This window comes from Gavialis gangeticus, unplaced genomic scaffold (genome assembly GCF_001723915.1).
Source record: "Gavialis gangeticus isolate Ggan-Ray unplaced genomic scaffold, GavGan_comp1, whole genome shotgun sequence".
NCBI classification, from domain to species: Eukaryota; Metazoa; Chordata; order Crocodylia; family Gavialidae; genus Gavialis; species Gavialis gangeticus.
Window position 1 is genome coordinate 73517390 of NW_017729029.1, and position 16396 is coordinate 73533785.

General features: G+C 39.9%; 1 protein-coding gene and 1 long non-coding RNA gene across 2 annotated transcripts in view; one reads left to right on the forward strand and one right to left on the reverse strand.

Moving 5' to 3' along the window:
• The window catches only part of LOC109300883, a 17429-nt gene extending 7660 nt beyond the window's left edge, over positions 1-9769 (reverse strand). The window contains exons 1-2 of the long non-coding RNA XR_002098360.1: positions 9759-9769; positions 8354-8357 (exon numbers count right to left, since the gene is read on the reverse strand). This is a non-coding gene — a long non-coding RNA (uncharacterized LOC109300883). The remainder of the gene's footprint in view (positions 1-8353; positions 8358-9758) is intronic.
• ANXA10 (annexin A10) overlaps positions 1-16396 on the forward strand; it is a 107627-nt gene that overhangs the window by 69232 nt on the left and 21999 nt on the right. Inside the window, exons 4-6 of the mRNA XM_019521756.1 lie at positions 5024-5137; positions 7225-7315; positions 8789-8868. Of these exons, the coding sequence (XP_019377301.1) occupies positions 5024-5137; positions 7225-7315; positions 8789-8868 (285 nt within the window). The remainder of the gene's footprint in view (positions 1-5023; positions 5138-7224; positions 7316-8788; positions 8869-16396) is intronic.

Below are 16396 nucleotides of genomic sequence, written 5' to 3' on the forward strand. Positions count from 1 at the left end.
TTCTACCCCACTGGGATAGGCACGGCTGCCTGTTGGTTAGTCCTAGGGCTGGTCAACAGCTCATATATTGGAACATAGACAGACAAATTGTAACAGGTGAACTGCCCAATGTCCTTCGTGACGCCAATTCAAGCTGCAAATGAGAAGTCCGGTAGCTGGAGAGTTGGGCTGATCGTAGAGATGAGTCCTGGCCGTCATCTCAGCAATTACCGAAGATCAACATAAAGTTAACAGAATCAACAATAAAGGAGAAGCCTTCTATAGAAATTAGGAAGCTTTCTCTCTCCCTCAGTACAGCAATCTCCTCTAAACTCACTAAACAATTGTCCCGTAGGACCAACTCTTCAACACCCACTACTCCAAAACCATCTCCACCCAACTCACCACCACACACCCACACCCAGGTGGGTGCTCATGAACTTTTATAGGGAAACCATAGCCAATTAGCTTGCTCCTAGGCCAGAAAGTTCTAGTCCCCTTATGTCAGAGCAGTCTCTTCTGAGTCTGCGTCTAGCCAGAGACTTTCCACCTACTGAGCATGTGCAAGCTAGAAACTGGGTCATGGCTGATTGACAGCTCTAAAGGTTATAGACAGGGCAGCTCTGATTCTGTATGGAATTTTCCACTCACAGCCAAACTAAGTTCCAGCATTGGCAGCATTCATATTCAAAACTTTGCTTCAACAATGGGAAACAAATCTGTAGAAAAGCTAAGGAGTTAACCACTGAACAAGTTTTTCCTTTTATTCTATCTATAGTAGTTTGCCATAAAAATCTGCCTTTGTCAAGCATTACAAAACAAACAAAAGGTAAATGTTCTGTTTAAGATAAATGGCATTTTGGGCTAATCTGTTTAAGATATTCCAGTGTCTATCCAATGGCACACAAGACATCAATGTGGCTAGATCCAATCACCTTTGACTTCTCAGCCTGAATGGCTAAATACCCATTTATAGCTTAGGCTGCTGGTTGGAAACCTTTGCCAGGAGTCTATAACAGTGGTTTTCAGCCTGCGGTCCATGGACCGCTGGGGATCTGCAGACTGTGTCTAAAGGGTCTGCGAAAGATGCCCATGATCATTCAAAAGTATGTGAATATGCAAGCTTACAATTCAAGGGGGTCTGCATCTGCGTTCAAATTTTCCAAAGGGGTCTGTACCTCCATTCAAAAAATTTTAGAGGTCCTCAAATGAAAAAAGTTTGAAAACCACTGGTTTAGAATGAAGCTTTAACTCATAACACTAACTTTGCTGCAGCTCTAACTTAAAACTACCAATATATTTTGGAATAAGTCAACAAATTAAGAGAGAGAGATTGATTATTTAAAATTAGACTGCCAAAAACTATAGCTTTTATTAAGCTACACCAAGTTTCCTCATTTCAGGAGTACATGAAATCCACAGAAGCAAGTCTATATTCCTGTGCAATATTTCTACTTTGTTTTCATCAAATGCTCCCTGCCTTTTCTCTGAAATTATACCTGAAATTAGTTTGATCATTTTAACAACAAAGCATTTAAACATTCATAAGTATGATCATCTATTGCTGTACCTCTTAGGTCTATATTTCAATAATCACATGTCCAGAAAAAAATGAGAGTTGGTTTTCAGGTACAGAATGTATGTAATATGGTTTGAGATATTTTATGATATTGAGGGATAATTATTCTCATGTCTACTTAATTGAACAGTTTGGATTTTCTTTTTAAACTCTGCAGTAAACAATACATAAAAGAAAAATTCCCCTAAGACAGCAACCTCTACAGGAAGTTTAAAACAAGTTTGACAGTGAAAGCATATTATGATGTTGCCCACGGCCATTATTTGTTCAGCAACTCTGAGCCGGCAAAGGTTGGGGAATGTAGTCCTAAAGAAAGTTTGGTTTAAATATATCCTCCTTTTCCCACCTAGTGGTGACAGCTTTTCTGGACCTGCCAAGTCAACGGCTGCAGCTTTCATGATATGGGTTAACTAAAAATGTAAAAAGGACTCTAAGCTTTCATTTTTAAAGAAACGCTTTAGCCCTTTTTCAATATAAATCAGTTACTGGTGTTTAAAAGGATCAAGCAACTGGACCCCATTTTTGCAGTAACACAAGTTAATTATTTTCACCACCCCCCATGCTTAACAGTAGACTTAATACAGAGAGTTAATGTTCTCTGTTCAAATCAGGCCACTATATAGACTTAATATGAAGAGTTATGCTCTCTCTTCAAATCATTTTTAATGTAGTAGCCACTCTCCTTGCAGTGGGAAACCATTTATTTTAGCACTGATGTGAATTAAAAAGGCAAAATGGGACAAATTAAAAGCAAAAACTGATAAAAGAAAAAGTAAATCCTGAATTGGCTGATTAATATATACTTTCTGAGTTTGCACTATAATTCAGACAGATGCACAAGCTTTGAGATTCCTCTTTTTAATTAGCCTTTAAGGATTCCACATAGCAGAGACAATTAGAAAATGTTAATAATGACAACTTACAGTTGTCTTTTCTTATTTTTCATTACTTCTTTCCATTTACCCTGGTCCTGATTGCAGGGGGTAATTTTTAATTAGTCTCCATTTGTATTATTAATCCATTTTTTCCCCAGGCGTGCTGTCAGCAGTGAAAAGTCTTAATGAATTAATTTCTATTCCACGTGTGATTTAGTGGCTGTCAAATGTATCTATTGTGCATTCAGTGAAGATTACATATTGTTTCTTTACCATAAATTTCTTGTTTTAATTTGTATGTCTCTCTCCTCATTGCTGCTCTGCCCACTAAGTTAATTATATTCAGATATCCTGTGGTTGCTTTTGATTATTCATCTGAGAGAGAGGCTTTTGTATTAATTGTGTTGTTATTTCATTTATACTATTTCACCATTCGCTGGTCGTTCTCTGGGTAGTAAAAGTCTACTTTCCCATTACACAAAGAAGTACTTATGACAAGGTACATTGGAACAAACATCCTTTCTATCATTTTAATTTAACCCACCCTTCCGGTTCTATGCTTCTATGATTCTAAGTTTGAAAAGCTGATTTGAAAATAGCAAAGATACTAGTGTTGCGATTCAAGATTGAACATGCCTCTAGAAAATGCTGAGTTATAAGCTTTTTATATAGCTCAAGTTCAGACCCATCTCTCATGAACATGAAGGGTCACCAACCAGCTGAAATTCTGTGAATTGTAATTGTATATACCTTGCCTCAGTAAAATTATTTTTAATTTAAATAATAATAATAAAAGATGCCTATATAGGACCATAGGTGCCCTAATCTATAATCAGTACTACAAAATCCCACCAGCACTAACAGGAACTTCACTTGCCAGCCACTTACAAAAGTCCTGTTTAACACTTCATCTTTTGGGCAACACACTCCCCACTCCCACCAAAAACCCAACTGAACAAGTATCTACAACACAACTTTCAAAAAAAAAAAAAGAAAGAAAAAAGAAAAGAAAAGAAGCCAATATACATGAAATACAAAATGTTTTGAGTTTTTCTATTTGGGAAAAACTGATAATTTATTTTTAAAAGAACATTGCATTCCTTAAGAAAATCATATAAAGCACGCAAAGCAGCAGCATGTAGTTTCCACAGTGGAAGGCTGTCAGCTGAGGCTCTTCCCCCCAAAACATGTGATCCTTTCTGAAATAATTTTTTCCCTTCAGTATTTTGTGTGTCTGAGCATTGTAAACATCAGCTGCACAAGATCACATTTTCAATTAAAGTGCAACCCAGGGTCTACCCCAAAGAAAATGTAGAAATACCAGTTTATATTTATATTTATGTTATATAAAGCTGAGATCAAGTGCTTAATATACATACTTATACATTTTCCCTACTTACCGAGTCTTAGTGTGACACTTGTGACTGCACATCATGCCATCTGCCAGTGTCTTGAAGTTCCGGTTGTAGTTTGAAACAGCTAGTCAGATGCAGTCCTGCAGATGGACCAAGGCAGAGCCGTGATCTATACCCTGAATTCTCCAGGCAGGGGCGCGCAGGCAGAGGATTGTGGCTCTGCCCCAGCTCTTTGCAGTAGTGACAGCCTTGTCTGGAGCAGGGGCAGAGCCACAATCCCCTGCCTGTGCGACCCTGCCCAGAGTGTGCAGGCTACAGATTGTGTGTCTGCCCTGGCTCTGGAGCAAGCTGCCTGAATCCCAAGTTCCCAGTGGCTCCAGAGCAGCCCCCTGCCATGCATGCTGCCAGCGTGGCTCAGGCTGGTCTCCATGGCAACCCCAGCCTGAGCTTTCCCACACAGGTGTGCTTAGGGTCTCCATGCAGACCAGCCGAAGCCATGAGGACAGGGGCTGCTGGGAAATGGAGTCTGGCTACCCAGTTGGAGTACTGCGTCCAGTTCTGGGTGCCGCACTTCAGGAGGGATGTGGACAGCATCAAGAAGGTCCAGAGGAGGGCCACTCGCATGATCGGGGGCAGCAGGGCAGGCCCTACAAGGAGAGGCTACGGGACCTGAACCTGTTCAGCCTCCACAAGAGAAGGCTGAGAGGGGACCAGCAGGCTATGGGAGAGTGCCTGTTCCCCCGAGCACTACTGAGAGTAACGAGGAACAACAGCCACAAGTTGACTGAGAGTAGGTTCAGGCTAGATATCAGGAGGCACTACTTCACAGTCAGGGCGGCTAGGATCTGGAACCAGGCTCCAAGGGAAGTGGTGCTCGCTCCTACCCTGGGGGTCTTCAAAAGGAAGCTAGATAATCACCTAGCCATGGCAGGGGGTCAGACTTGATGATCTGCTCAGGTCCCTTCCGACCCTACCAACTATGAAACTATGAAACAAGGTATGTACAGATTTAAGACAAAATTTGTATTACATATAAGCACAATTCAACCTGGAGAACTCCTCTCTTTCTTTTTGTCCCCTGTGACCACACACCACTACACCCTTTTTGGCTACAGTGCACTGCTTATGGTCTCCAAACAGAAATAATTGCTCATTTTCTTTTGATTATTGGAATGATTATGATTTCTACATACCTCCTGATTACTGCAATAATCCTGCTTATATTTCTTTTCAAGGATTTGATAACGGACCTGAAAGAGAATCTTTCTGAACACTTTAAAGAAGTTATGGTTGGCTTGATGTACCCGCCTGCATCCTATGATGCCCATGAGCTCTGGCACGCCATGAAGGTGCTTGTCTAATTCAAACTTACTTAGACTCTACGACTAACACCACCAACTCACATCTGTTCAACTGATGTTTACACATAAGTGAATGATAAGCTGTTGGAAAGGCATTTTTTAATATACTGGGATATAAACATAAAGTGTTTTATAATTTATGTCTTTGTTAAAGGTAATCTAAATAATGGTTTAGCTTTACAAAATATAGCAGAAATTTAACACATGAAGTACAATCAAGTAACCGAAGAAAGTAAAATATTTATACAGTGAAATTTAAGATCTTGATCTCACAAGCCACACATGAGTAGGGCTTTAGAAGGCTATTCATGAGACTAAACAAGTGTATGAGCACTGCCATTACTCTTTTATAATATAATGACTAGCCCCTCAAATTTAACTGAATTCCTATTTTCAAGAAAAGAACCCCTTTTACTTTACTGAGAAAGCCTTGCCAGACAGTAAAATAAGTGACCACATTTTTTTAACTTCTTAAACAGCTGATACCAAAGAACATTTAGAGCTATTGAAGTATTTTTTAAATGATGGGCTATAATAATCTCCTCACTTGCAAACCATGAGCAGCATCAGAAGTGCTGTTTTTATTATCACTAGTGACAGAACCGGCAAATCCAGAAGTTGTCTGCATTTGGATCAAATTTGTGCTTTCTTGTACTTCTGCATCTTGATCTTGGAGTTGATAGGGGAATTCACATGCTTAAAATAATATAGCACATGCAGAGGCTTTCACACCACTGGCACCTTGTTTGAAATGCAAAATAATCACTGACAATAAAGAGATCTGTGTGTGTGTGTGTATATATATATATATATATATCAAAATAGTATAAGCAGCCTGAATTATTTGAACTCAAACATGTGAAATGAAGTCAAAGCCCTAAGGGAAAATGCAAGACTGCATTGGAATGATGAAGTACTTTGTGAACATCAAATACTTCCACAAACATTGCAAATCACAAAAATCTACCAAATAAGTCCAAAAGAGAGGCTGAAAGTGGTGTTAAACTCCATTTCACATTGTTTAAACCAGTGATTCTCCACCAGGATACCGTGAGATCCTTTTAAGGATGCCGTGGGGTGCTATGCAATATTAGCACTGTTAGGTATGTAAAAATCTATGCCCGAATCGCAAGATAAACTCAAGAGATTTCAAATAGGATTCCATAGTGTTAAAAACATTTCTGACTTGTTCAGGTCATGGAGTTCTTTGCAACAGATAAACTGCTCTGTTATTTTTCTGTAGTAAAAAATGAGTGAAAGCAAAGAGCTGGCATTTTCTGAGGGGTGCCTTCAGACTAAAAATGGATGTCTTGAGTCTAAAAAAATTAAGCACCATTGGTTTAAACCCTTAGCATCAGTACAGACAACATGCTTGATGTTTGCATTTGTTTCCTTACCAGTTCCTTAAATGCCTGCCAGGGCTTCATTTGTCACTAAAGGTGAAATTCATCCCAGTGCATTTTCCTTAGTGGTTGGGCACTGCCTGACTCACCATACTGCCTTAATAATAGGGATATTGAAATTAAAATGAAAATTATGAATGCATAAGTGCTTGCAAAATTGAGTTCTAATACTAATATAACTGTAGGTGATCAGTAACCCCTGTCATACCTACACTACAAAGTTTTGCTAGCATAGCTCTGTAGGCTGGGGAATGAAAAGAGCACCCTCTGCTTGCTGACATAGTTTATACCAACAAAACCCCAGTTGTAAGAAAAGCTCTGCTGGCAGATGGAGGCTTCTACCCACTCAGCTTCTGTTGTTCATGAAGCTAACATAACTAGAATTCACGGAAAAAAAACCTCTTTCCACCATCATATGCTACATCTCTACTAGGAGACTCTGTTGACATAGGTATGCCAGCATAGCTATAACAGCAGACACTTCATAATATCCACAAATCCCTTGAAAGGAAGGAAATCAGTACCTCCATTCACAGAAAAATCACTCAGAAAAACAGGCTCTTTTAATAAAAACTAGCATTTTTCACTACTCTTGATAGATGTACTACATTGAATTGGGAAGCATTATTTCTACCAGTAATGTCTCTCCTTGTTTGTTTCTCTTCCTGGCAGGGGGCAGGCACGGAAGAAAACTGTCTAATCGATATATTAGCCTCAAGATCAAATATGGAGATCTTCCAGATGAAAGAGGCCTACTCAATGCGTAATTTTTTTTTCTTTTTTTGAAAGTATATAATAGCAAGGGAGAATTTGGACTAATTGTGCTCTGGACACAACAGCGTGACTGTGACTTCAAAAGATGAGTTCTGAAAGATAAATATTTTCCCTCTTTTCTTGTTGCTTCATGAAATTTGTGCCAAAGACTCTGAAGCTAGAAGTAGAAATCAATTTTAAAATATTCATCATTATTTTTAGATATTGAGCATTGCCTGACACATTTGAAATTCTTCACAGCCAGCAGCTGCTATTTTTTTATATATGTCTATAAGAAAAGTAGACTTTTTGGGTCTGCTTAGTAACTATCTCACAGGTTTTACACTAATTAGCACTTTAGGCATGCTCCTATAGAGGTACTACTCAGGTAAAACACCCACTGAAGGCTCTTGCCAGGGCTTCAGGACTTCAGGCCAGGTCTTCAAGGGTATTTAAATGCCTGAGGACTCAGACAGGAGACATGTTAAATTTGCAAAAGTGCCTAAGCAGGTTAGTTCATAGTTCATAGTTCATAGATTTAGGGTCGGAAGGGACCTAGTAGATCTTCTAGCCCGACCCCCCGCCAGGGCGGGAGAACAACAAAACCCCAAAACAAGAAATGGGACTCAAATGAGTCCAGCCAGGTAGGCATCCAGCCTCTTCTTAAAGACCCCCAGGGTAGGGGCCAGCACCACTTCCCTTGGAAGTTGGTTCCAGCTCCTAGCCGCCCTAACTGTGAAGTAGTTTTTGCGGATGTCCAATCTATACCTCCTCTCCATCAACTTGTGCCCATTACTCCTTGTTATGCCAGCGGGCGCTAGGGGAAACAGCGTCTCCCCCAAACCCTTCTGGTCCCCCCTAGTGAGTTTATAGACGGTCACCAGGTCCCCCCTCAGCCTTCTCTTGTGGAGGCTGAATAGGTTCAGGTCCCGCAGTCTCTCACTGTAGGGTCTGCCCTGTTGTCCCCGGATCATGCGGGTGGCCCTCCTCTGGACCCTCTCCATGTTGTCCACATCCCTCTTGAAATGGGGCGCACAGAACTGGACACAATACTCCAGCTGTGGCCTGACCAGCGTCGCGTAGAGGGGGAGGATCACCTCCTTGGCTCTACTCGAGATGCACCTGTGGATGCACGACAAGGTCCGGTTAGCCCTGCCAACCATGACCTCGCATTGTCGGCCCATGTTCATCTTGGAGTCAATAATTCACTAATAGTGAATTAGTGAAACTGCTTTAGCATTTTTGAAAATCCCATAGGGCACCTATTTACATTTTTAAGCACATAAATACCTTTGAAGACCTGCCCCATGTGATCTGTAAGTTACTGTACTAATGATATTGAAAAATTGACAAAGGTCAACACATTGCATGTAATTTTTTCCTATTTATTCATCTCTATTTCTGAATCTTAGTCAACATTTTCTAGAGCATATTTAAGTGTTGTACTAATTGGAAATTTAATTCAAACTTGTTTTCACCATAGAATACAATAGTGATCTTCAGCAAGATATTTATTCGGAGACTTCAGGCCATTTCAGAGACACACTTATGAACCTTGCACAGGTACTGTACAAACTAAAAATATTTTTTATACTTCTAAAGAAATACAGAACCAATTTCTGATAATGTTCAGCAATGGTCAAACCTTAAGCTGACTATTCTATGCATTTTCTGAAGAAGAGGGCAAAAAGCAAAAGTGGAAAAGATTTGAATTTGAATTTTGTTACCTGCATTAACTTTACCTTTGGCTTTCTGCTGTAGCCAAAGGTCAACTAAGTATTTTCATAGGTTTCATAGATAGATTTCATAGATTTCTAGAGTCGGAAGGGACCTGGTAGGCCACCGGGTCCGACCCCCTGCTCCTGGCAGGAAAGAGTGCTGGGGTTAGGTAACCCCAGCCAGATACCTGTCCAATCTCCTTTTGAACATTTTATTTTATTGAATAAGTCTCAGGAAATTGTACTGCTGATCCTGTGCTCATTCCACTGCTTGTCCAAAAGGGCCTATTTTTATGTCCAAATGCTCTTTTATTTCACAAACTTCATTTTTTCTTCATTAATGGAATACACGGTCTATGCAACAGTTTGTACTTTGTAGAAAAGAGGTAAAAATCTGATCTGCCTGTATAAGACTATTAAACACATCTTTATGTCCCTTCTGAAAAAAAATCATATTCTTTGTGCTAAAAATACATGAAAAATAACATACAGTCTATACTGTGATAGTCTGTTAGGCCGGAGAAGTATCAATATTATATACACACTGCCTGATACTGCAAAGCAGGTGACCTCGCTTATGAGATACCAAATGTTCTCATTCTAATTGAAGTTATTACACAGAAGGCAGTATCTCAGAGCTGGTGCTCCTGTCTTTTCAAGATCAAACTTTCAAAGACAATGCCATAAGACAAGGTGCAGAGAACACATGAGGATAGTGAGTAATGATATCTGGACAACCAGAGAAAAAAGGTACCTTTACAGCAGTACCAATTTACTTTGTATTTATTTGGTATTATTACAGCTTAAATTTAAAAACATTTAAACACTTGAAAGCACTTAAAAGCCTGAAAAGTCTGAACTAGGGGCTTTGTACTGAGTGGCTCAAAAGCAACAGATGCACTGTCGGAAATGAACATATTCCTACATTTGTTTTTTACAAGCAGTCACACAAATGACTGTTGGCATATGGAAATACAGAATGTTGCAGCCACAGTGGTTAGCAGCACATTTTTGTGGGATCACCTACGGCTGAAAATTTCACTCTATTTGCATTACATTTTTTTACATTAAAAGAAAATAGGGTTTTAAAGTCAAGCAGCCAAAAATTTGAAATACTAGAATTAAGGTTACTGTGCAATTTTAATTTGACTCTCTCAGGCATTGGCTTGGTACAACTTTAATTGCATGATCATATACACATTTTTCCACCTGATCTCTGCCTCACTGAGGGCGCATCTACACATCCTCTGGAATGGATTTACTCTAGAGCAAACCCACCCTAGTTAGGTATCTATACATTCAAGGAAGCAAGAGCAGATTTGCTGTCTCCTGGCGGGGGCTGGAAGACTGCTCCCTGCCTTCAGGAGCTGCCTGATTCTGGGTCAGGCTCCACCAGTGGAGCCCGGGCAGGGACAATGTCCATCTGCCCCAGCAGCAAGGAGCTCCTAGCCCCTACTCCATTATCATGGACCAGGGGCTGGGAACTCCCTGCTGGCTGAAGCAGGGGAACAAAGGGAGCCCACACTGGCAGCAGGTAGCTCCCACAGTCAGGAAGCAGTCCCCTGCTGCCCAGCTAACCAATGTGCTCCCAGTTGGCTGTCTACATGTGCTGTATTGTACAGTAATTACTCCCAAGTAAATTTGCCACTTGTATTTACAGGAAGCAAATTTACTTGAGATTAGAGCAAATTACTGCGCAGTAAGCATATGCACATGTAGATGGTGATGCTAACTGTGCAGTAATTTGCTCTAATCTTGAGTAAAGAGTCTGGTGTAGATGCGCCCATTGTGTACCCAGAAAAAAAAGGGGGGAGGGGTTTTATTCAATATTTCTTTTTACCCTGGACACTCATTGAGTGATTCTAGGAAATAATTCCTAGCCGTGGTCACCTTTGACACTATTAGATGGTGTGATTTCCCCTCAAACAGCACCCCCATCAGATTTCAAACACCCCGCTCCAAAGCTTAAGAGACACTAGAGCTTCCCCTTGAAATGGCTGCAACATTTTATAAGATGGGCAAAGAAACTAATCTCTTTTTCTTTTTTAAATCACCTATTTTAGCAGGAGCTTTCCCAAAAAAATTCTGCCAGACGCAGACCCCCACAATAGAAAATATCAACCTAAATCATTAAATTTTGGCAATGTTTTAAGTAATCAAAATTAAGGCTTTAAATGGAATGTGTCAGGAAACCTTGGCCAGGTACAGACATTACACTTTTACCAGTGTAAGTGATCATGAGGAAAAAAAACACACTATAGAAACCAGTCTATACCTACAATAGAACAGAAGTTCAGCACACAAAACCAGTTTATGCCCATAACAGAGCAGAAGTTTGGCGCACACAGACTGGCTTAAAAATGGTGGAACCCTGTTTAAGATTTGCACCCCTCACCAAAGGGTGAATGTGTGTTCTATTTACTACCGATCTACCCTATGCCACTTATATAAAACCATGTAACTTAGATCAATTCTGCCTTGGGCTTTTTCAATGTCTGTACCTTGCCCTTAACTAGAGGCATCAGCTAGCTGAGAACTGCTATGTCAGCCAACTATAGCAACTTTCTTGTCCAACCTACAATAAGTTTTAAACACATTTTAGATTTTTTTAAACATATCAGGAAGCATTATACTTCCCTTTGTGCAGCTAAACAGAGGTACCCTAGCCACAGAAGTGGTACTTTTGCCACTGCACACAGTTAGCCATTCTATTACCCCTTGTAATTGTGCACTGCTGCCCTCTTTTTCAGGTGAGGTGCAGTCCTTATGGTCCCCACACAAACCAGGTCTCTGTTTTTCAGCTTCCCAACCTGATTCACCTTAGTGTTAACTCAAGGTGTGAGTCACTGGGTGGGCCTTGTTTGCAGGGAGACAGAACCACTCACAGCCACAATTTCTCTGGGTCTCTTTATGTGTGGCCTCCTCTTTCTTCTTAACAGCCAGCTCACCTCTTATAATATTTTTACTTGGAAACTTTTATTAGTCCTTCCAGTAAGCTTTCACTAGTACCACCCTTCCTTCCAGCCTACTTGGTCTTAGTCTAGTTTATCTCCACTCTTGCCTTTTCTCCAAACCTAGTAACAGTGTCTGCATCTTAGGCTCAGCCATCTCCTGCAAGAACTGAGTGGAGCAGACTCCTCTCTATTCTAGAAATACTTCTGCCGTTTTCTGTGGGGACCTTTTCTTATATTCCCACAAGAGAGCATCATCCCAGTCTGTTGTCTATCTCTGTGAGTAGAATGAATATGTAGTTTAGGCTATCCACTGGTCATATATCTACATGACTATGTAGATACATACCTGAGCCTAAGTCCTGTAAAAAAAAGTGGAGATAGGGCTGGATTCTAGGCTATCCTTGCCAAGAGAGGTTTTACACCTGCACTATGCTGCAAAATCAGTAAAAGACAAATCCAAACCCCATTTTGCCAAGAAGGGCCTAGAACCCAGGTCTTAAGTTTCCTGTCCAAGTACCCTAATCATTTAGCTACTGGGTTTAAAATATGACTTCAATGCAAGTACACATGCAAGCTGGGCATGCATAGGTAGCTGCCTATGCTCAGTCTTAGCATGCATGCTTAACTATACATACCGCAGAGGTAATGCAAACACAACCTGTGCATAAGTAGCAAAAACACCACTTGGTGTAAAAGGGAGATCTGTCCCTTTAAGAGGTCAGCCTTGAGAGCCCAGTTGCGGGGCATTTGGATAATGAGGAGTGACTCACTGGGAGCTTATAACCCCAGGGGAGAGAACACAAGGAGAAGCAAGCTGTGGGCTGAACTGCTTGCTGCACCCAGGGGAAGGGGTTGGGACACACCAGGCTGCTATGCTATGGCCAAAGCCAAAGAGTGTCCCTTCCCAGTGTCCAGGACAGCAGTAGTCTGTTTTGCTTGTTTTGTTTGTTTAAAGGACAGTGTTTATTTGGAAGGACTGGCTGATGCGCTCTTCAGAGAGCAAAACCTGCCTGTAGAAACTAGCAGGCTAGGCTACCTGCTTATAAATGGCTAAAAAACTGCTGCTAGACTCACAATGGGAAACACAACTTTGCCCACTGAATTCTGTTTTATTTTTAATAAGTTATTTTACAAATATAGGATAGCATAGTTCCTGCTCTGAAGAACTTTCCATCTAATAGAGTCTTAATGATTAGGGCCCTGATTCAGCACATTTCCTAAAAATTTTCCCAAAATAAATATGTAATCCCAGTACAGTCAAAGGAATGACTCATGTCTTAAAGATAAGAAAGTCTTTAAATGTCATTTTTTGTCAGGGTGAGGGCCGAATACGTATATAGATTAGTAATTATATATACATAGAAAAGGCATTAGTCATCACTGTTTTTTTGCAAAGACAAAGTCTGATTTTACTCAGAATCTTTGATACAGAGGGTGGGGAAGATTAGCAACTGGGATAAAGCCAATAAAGTTATGCCCAACATGTTCACCAGCTGATCAGTTTTATTATCTCAGAGCATCTTACAGAGTTAAAAAGCAAATAAGGACAGAGGGCCCAGCAGGAAGGGAAAGATAAGACATATGTACAAGGTAGAAAAGTTTCCTGATGATGTTTGAAATGAGAGCAGAAAAGGCTGAGGTAAAGTAAAGCATGTTGCACAGTCCACATGCAAGAGAAAAATATTCTTTTTTTCAGTATCCAACAGATGTTTTTTTTCCTCATGATCAACCGCTGTTATCTCCAAATCAATACTAAACTACTGTATAACTAATCTCAATTCTTAACATTATTAAAGCTTTATAAAGATTTTTTTTTACTTTCAAATCAAATTATCCTGCCTTATAATATGCAGTTCTCATTGGTCAAAACAAAAACAACCAGAAGGTGGCATCTGGGATCAAAAGCCAGACAGAATACCAAAAAAAGCCATTAAAAGAGTCCTGACAAAATTACAGGTGAACTCTTTTAGGCGGCACTTCTTTGAAAGTTTATAATTGAACCATCTATCTATGGATGTTGTCTTACGGTACTATTTAAGCAAACAACCATGCAATAGCTCTATGGTAGTAGTGAGAAACCTTCTGGCCTGTATGTGCTGCAATGCCAGTCCATGGGCTTTATCTGGCACATGGGTTTGGTCCATGGGTGCAATACAGTGTGTTCCCACAGCTGCGTGCACCAGCCTGACACTATGAGTGGTCCAATCTCACAAGCTGGATCCAGCTGCTTGCTCACTTAACGCAGTCTAGCCTGCAGTGTCATGTCAGCCAGCCCACAGGGCTCCCCATGGGTCTGGAAATTTGGCAGCAAAGGAGCTGCAATTAACTGCTCTCCTGCTGCCAAATTTTGGGACCTGTGGGGAGACCCACAGGCTGGATGACAAGGGTTCACAGGCCAGATCTAGTCTGCAAGCCAAAGGTTGAACAAGTTGCAGAGCAACTGTGGGCCAGAGGTTGAACAACACATAGAACACCCGGTCCCATGGCTTTTTGCTGAAAATACTACCCTTTTCAGGCCTCTTTTTCGACAATTTTATAGACCAAAATAAAAAAAAAATTAGAATCTTGCTTCCGATTGCTCTGCAAATTGTAGGAAAATATCTCATTCTGACTCAACATTTTCTATTTTTTATTTTTCTTTACAATTTCCAAACCAGTAGAATCCTGTTTGTCAAAGACATTTTGTACTTGATAGCACATAGAGAAACTGTTGGTGGAAGCCAATAGAGTTCTCAGCATGAGTAGCCGTTTACCTGTGTGCTACAGATTCTTCAGAGAGGCTAGTTTCTTGCAAGACAATTATTTCCCAATTAATGTAATCTTAATTAATGTATTGAGTTTCTACATAATTATAATTTATTCAGAATTATAATGCAATATGAATAGCTAGTTTTTCGTCCTGATCTTTTTTGTATGGTTATGAATTGAAATACTGTCATTTCTGGGATTTGTAACATCGATGTACTTTGTAGGATGCATTGATCAAACAATGCCAAGAATATTCATTTAAAATTTAATTTAGGATTTTTTTCCATTTATGTAAAGCACTCCTTTGCATATTTTATTGTCCACTTGTCTTATTTTCCAGTTTCATATATTTAATCATAGGCAGTTATTCCAACATACTTCCCTTTAAATAATTTATCTTGTCTCTAAGAATTTCATTCTTTGTTCTATGAAAATTCTTTACAATTTAATAAAAATATGAATTAACATATTTACCAGGCAAGGGTTTCAAAATAGCTGGCAGACAATACATAATTTTAATCCCTACTTTTAGTTTTGTGGCAGAATGATTGTCAACTCCAAACTAAATGTAAATTGTTGCAAAAACATATAATTAAGGAAATGATTAAGTGCTGTCTGAGAATGATAAAACTCCCAAACCTGGTTTGAATTATATCCTCAGAGTATGCTTATGGTTAAAAAAAGATATTTAAAAAAAAAAAGCAATTCTAAAAGTTTTTTCTTATAACTATATGTATCTGATCCTGATGTATTTACTAAATCATATCTGTTTGGTTTATAGAACTAAAAAGCTTAAATACCTATGGGAAAAATGAGCTATGTTCTCTTTTTGGTTCATATATCAAAACTGTCAGGCAACTCTTCAGTCTTGAAACTTAATTGTAGGTGAAGATGATATACAGCATAAAGCAAAACAATCACTGTTTGATATGGCTAATCTGACAATTCGGACTCTGAGGAAAAATGTGGAGGTTTTTTTCCCTTGTAAAAATTGCATTGTTGAATAAACAAATCATTACAAAACAAGTAGGGAAGACGCAGGTGCCACTGTTACAGTTCAGGGATCCTTGTTTTCTCTGTTTAAAAACTGCAAATTCTCTGATTTAACCTACCCCCCACATCCTCCCCCCGCAAACCTGCATTTTTCCGTGATTAAAATGAAATGCCACTATATATATAAGAATCAGCTGGATACAATGTTTTATTGCTATGTTTACAATTGTAAAGCAATTTGGAAGCCTGCCAATACCTCAATCATTATAATAAAATAAATTCTAAATACCTATATATTTTGGCATTTGATTTTGGGTTCATAGATTTCATAGACATTAGGGCTGGAAGAGACCTCGGAAGATCATTGAGTCCAGCCCCCAGCCTAAAGGGCAGGAAGTCAGCTGGGGTCATAGGATCCCAGCAAGATAAGCATCCAATTTGCTCTTGAAGGTGTTCAATGTAGGCGCTTGAACCACCTCCGATGGCAGGCTGTTCCAGACCTTGGGGGCTCAGACAGTAAAGAAATTCTTCCTTATGTCCAGCCTGAAACAGTCTTGTAGTAGTTTATGACTGTTCGACCTCGTCATCCCTTGCGGCGCTCTAGTGAACAAATGTTCCCCCAAATACTGGTGCTCACCCCTGATAAACTTATAGGTGGCCATCACATCACCCCTGAGC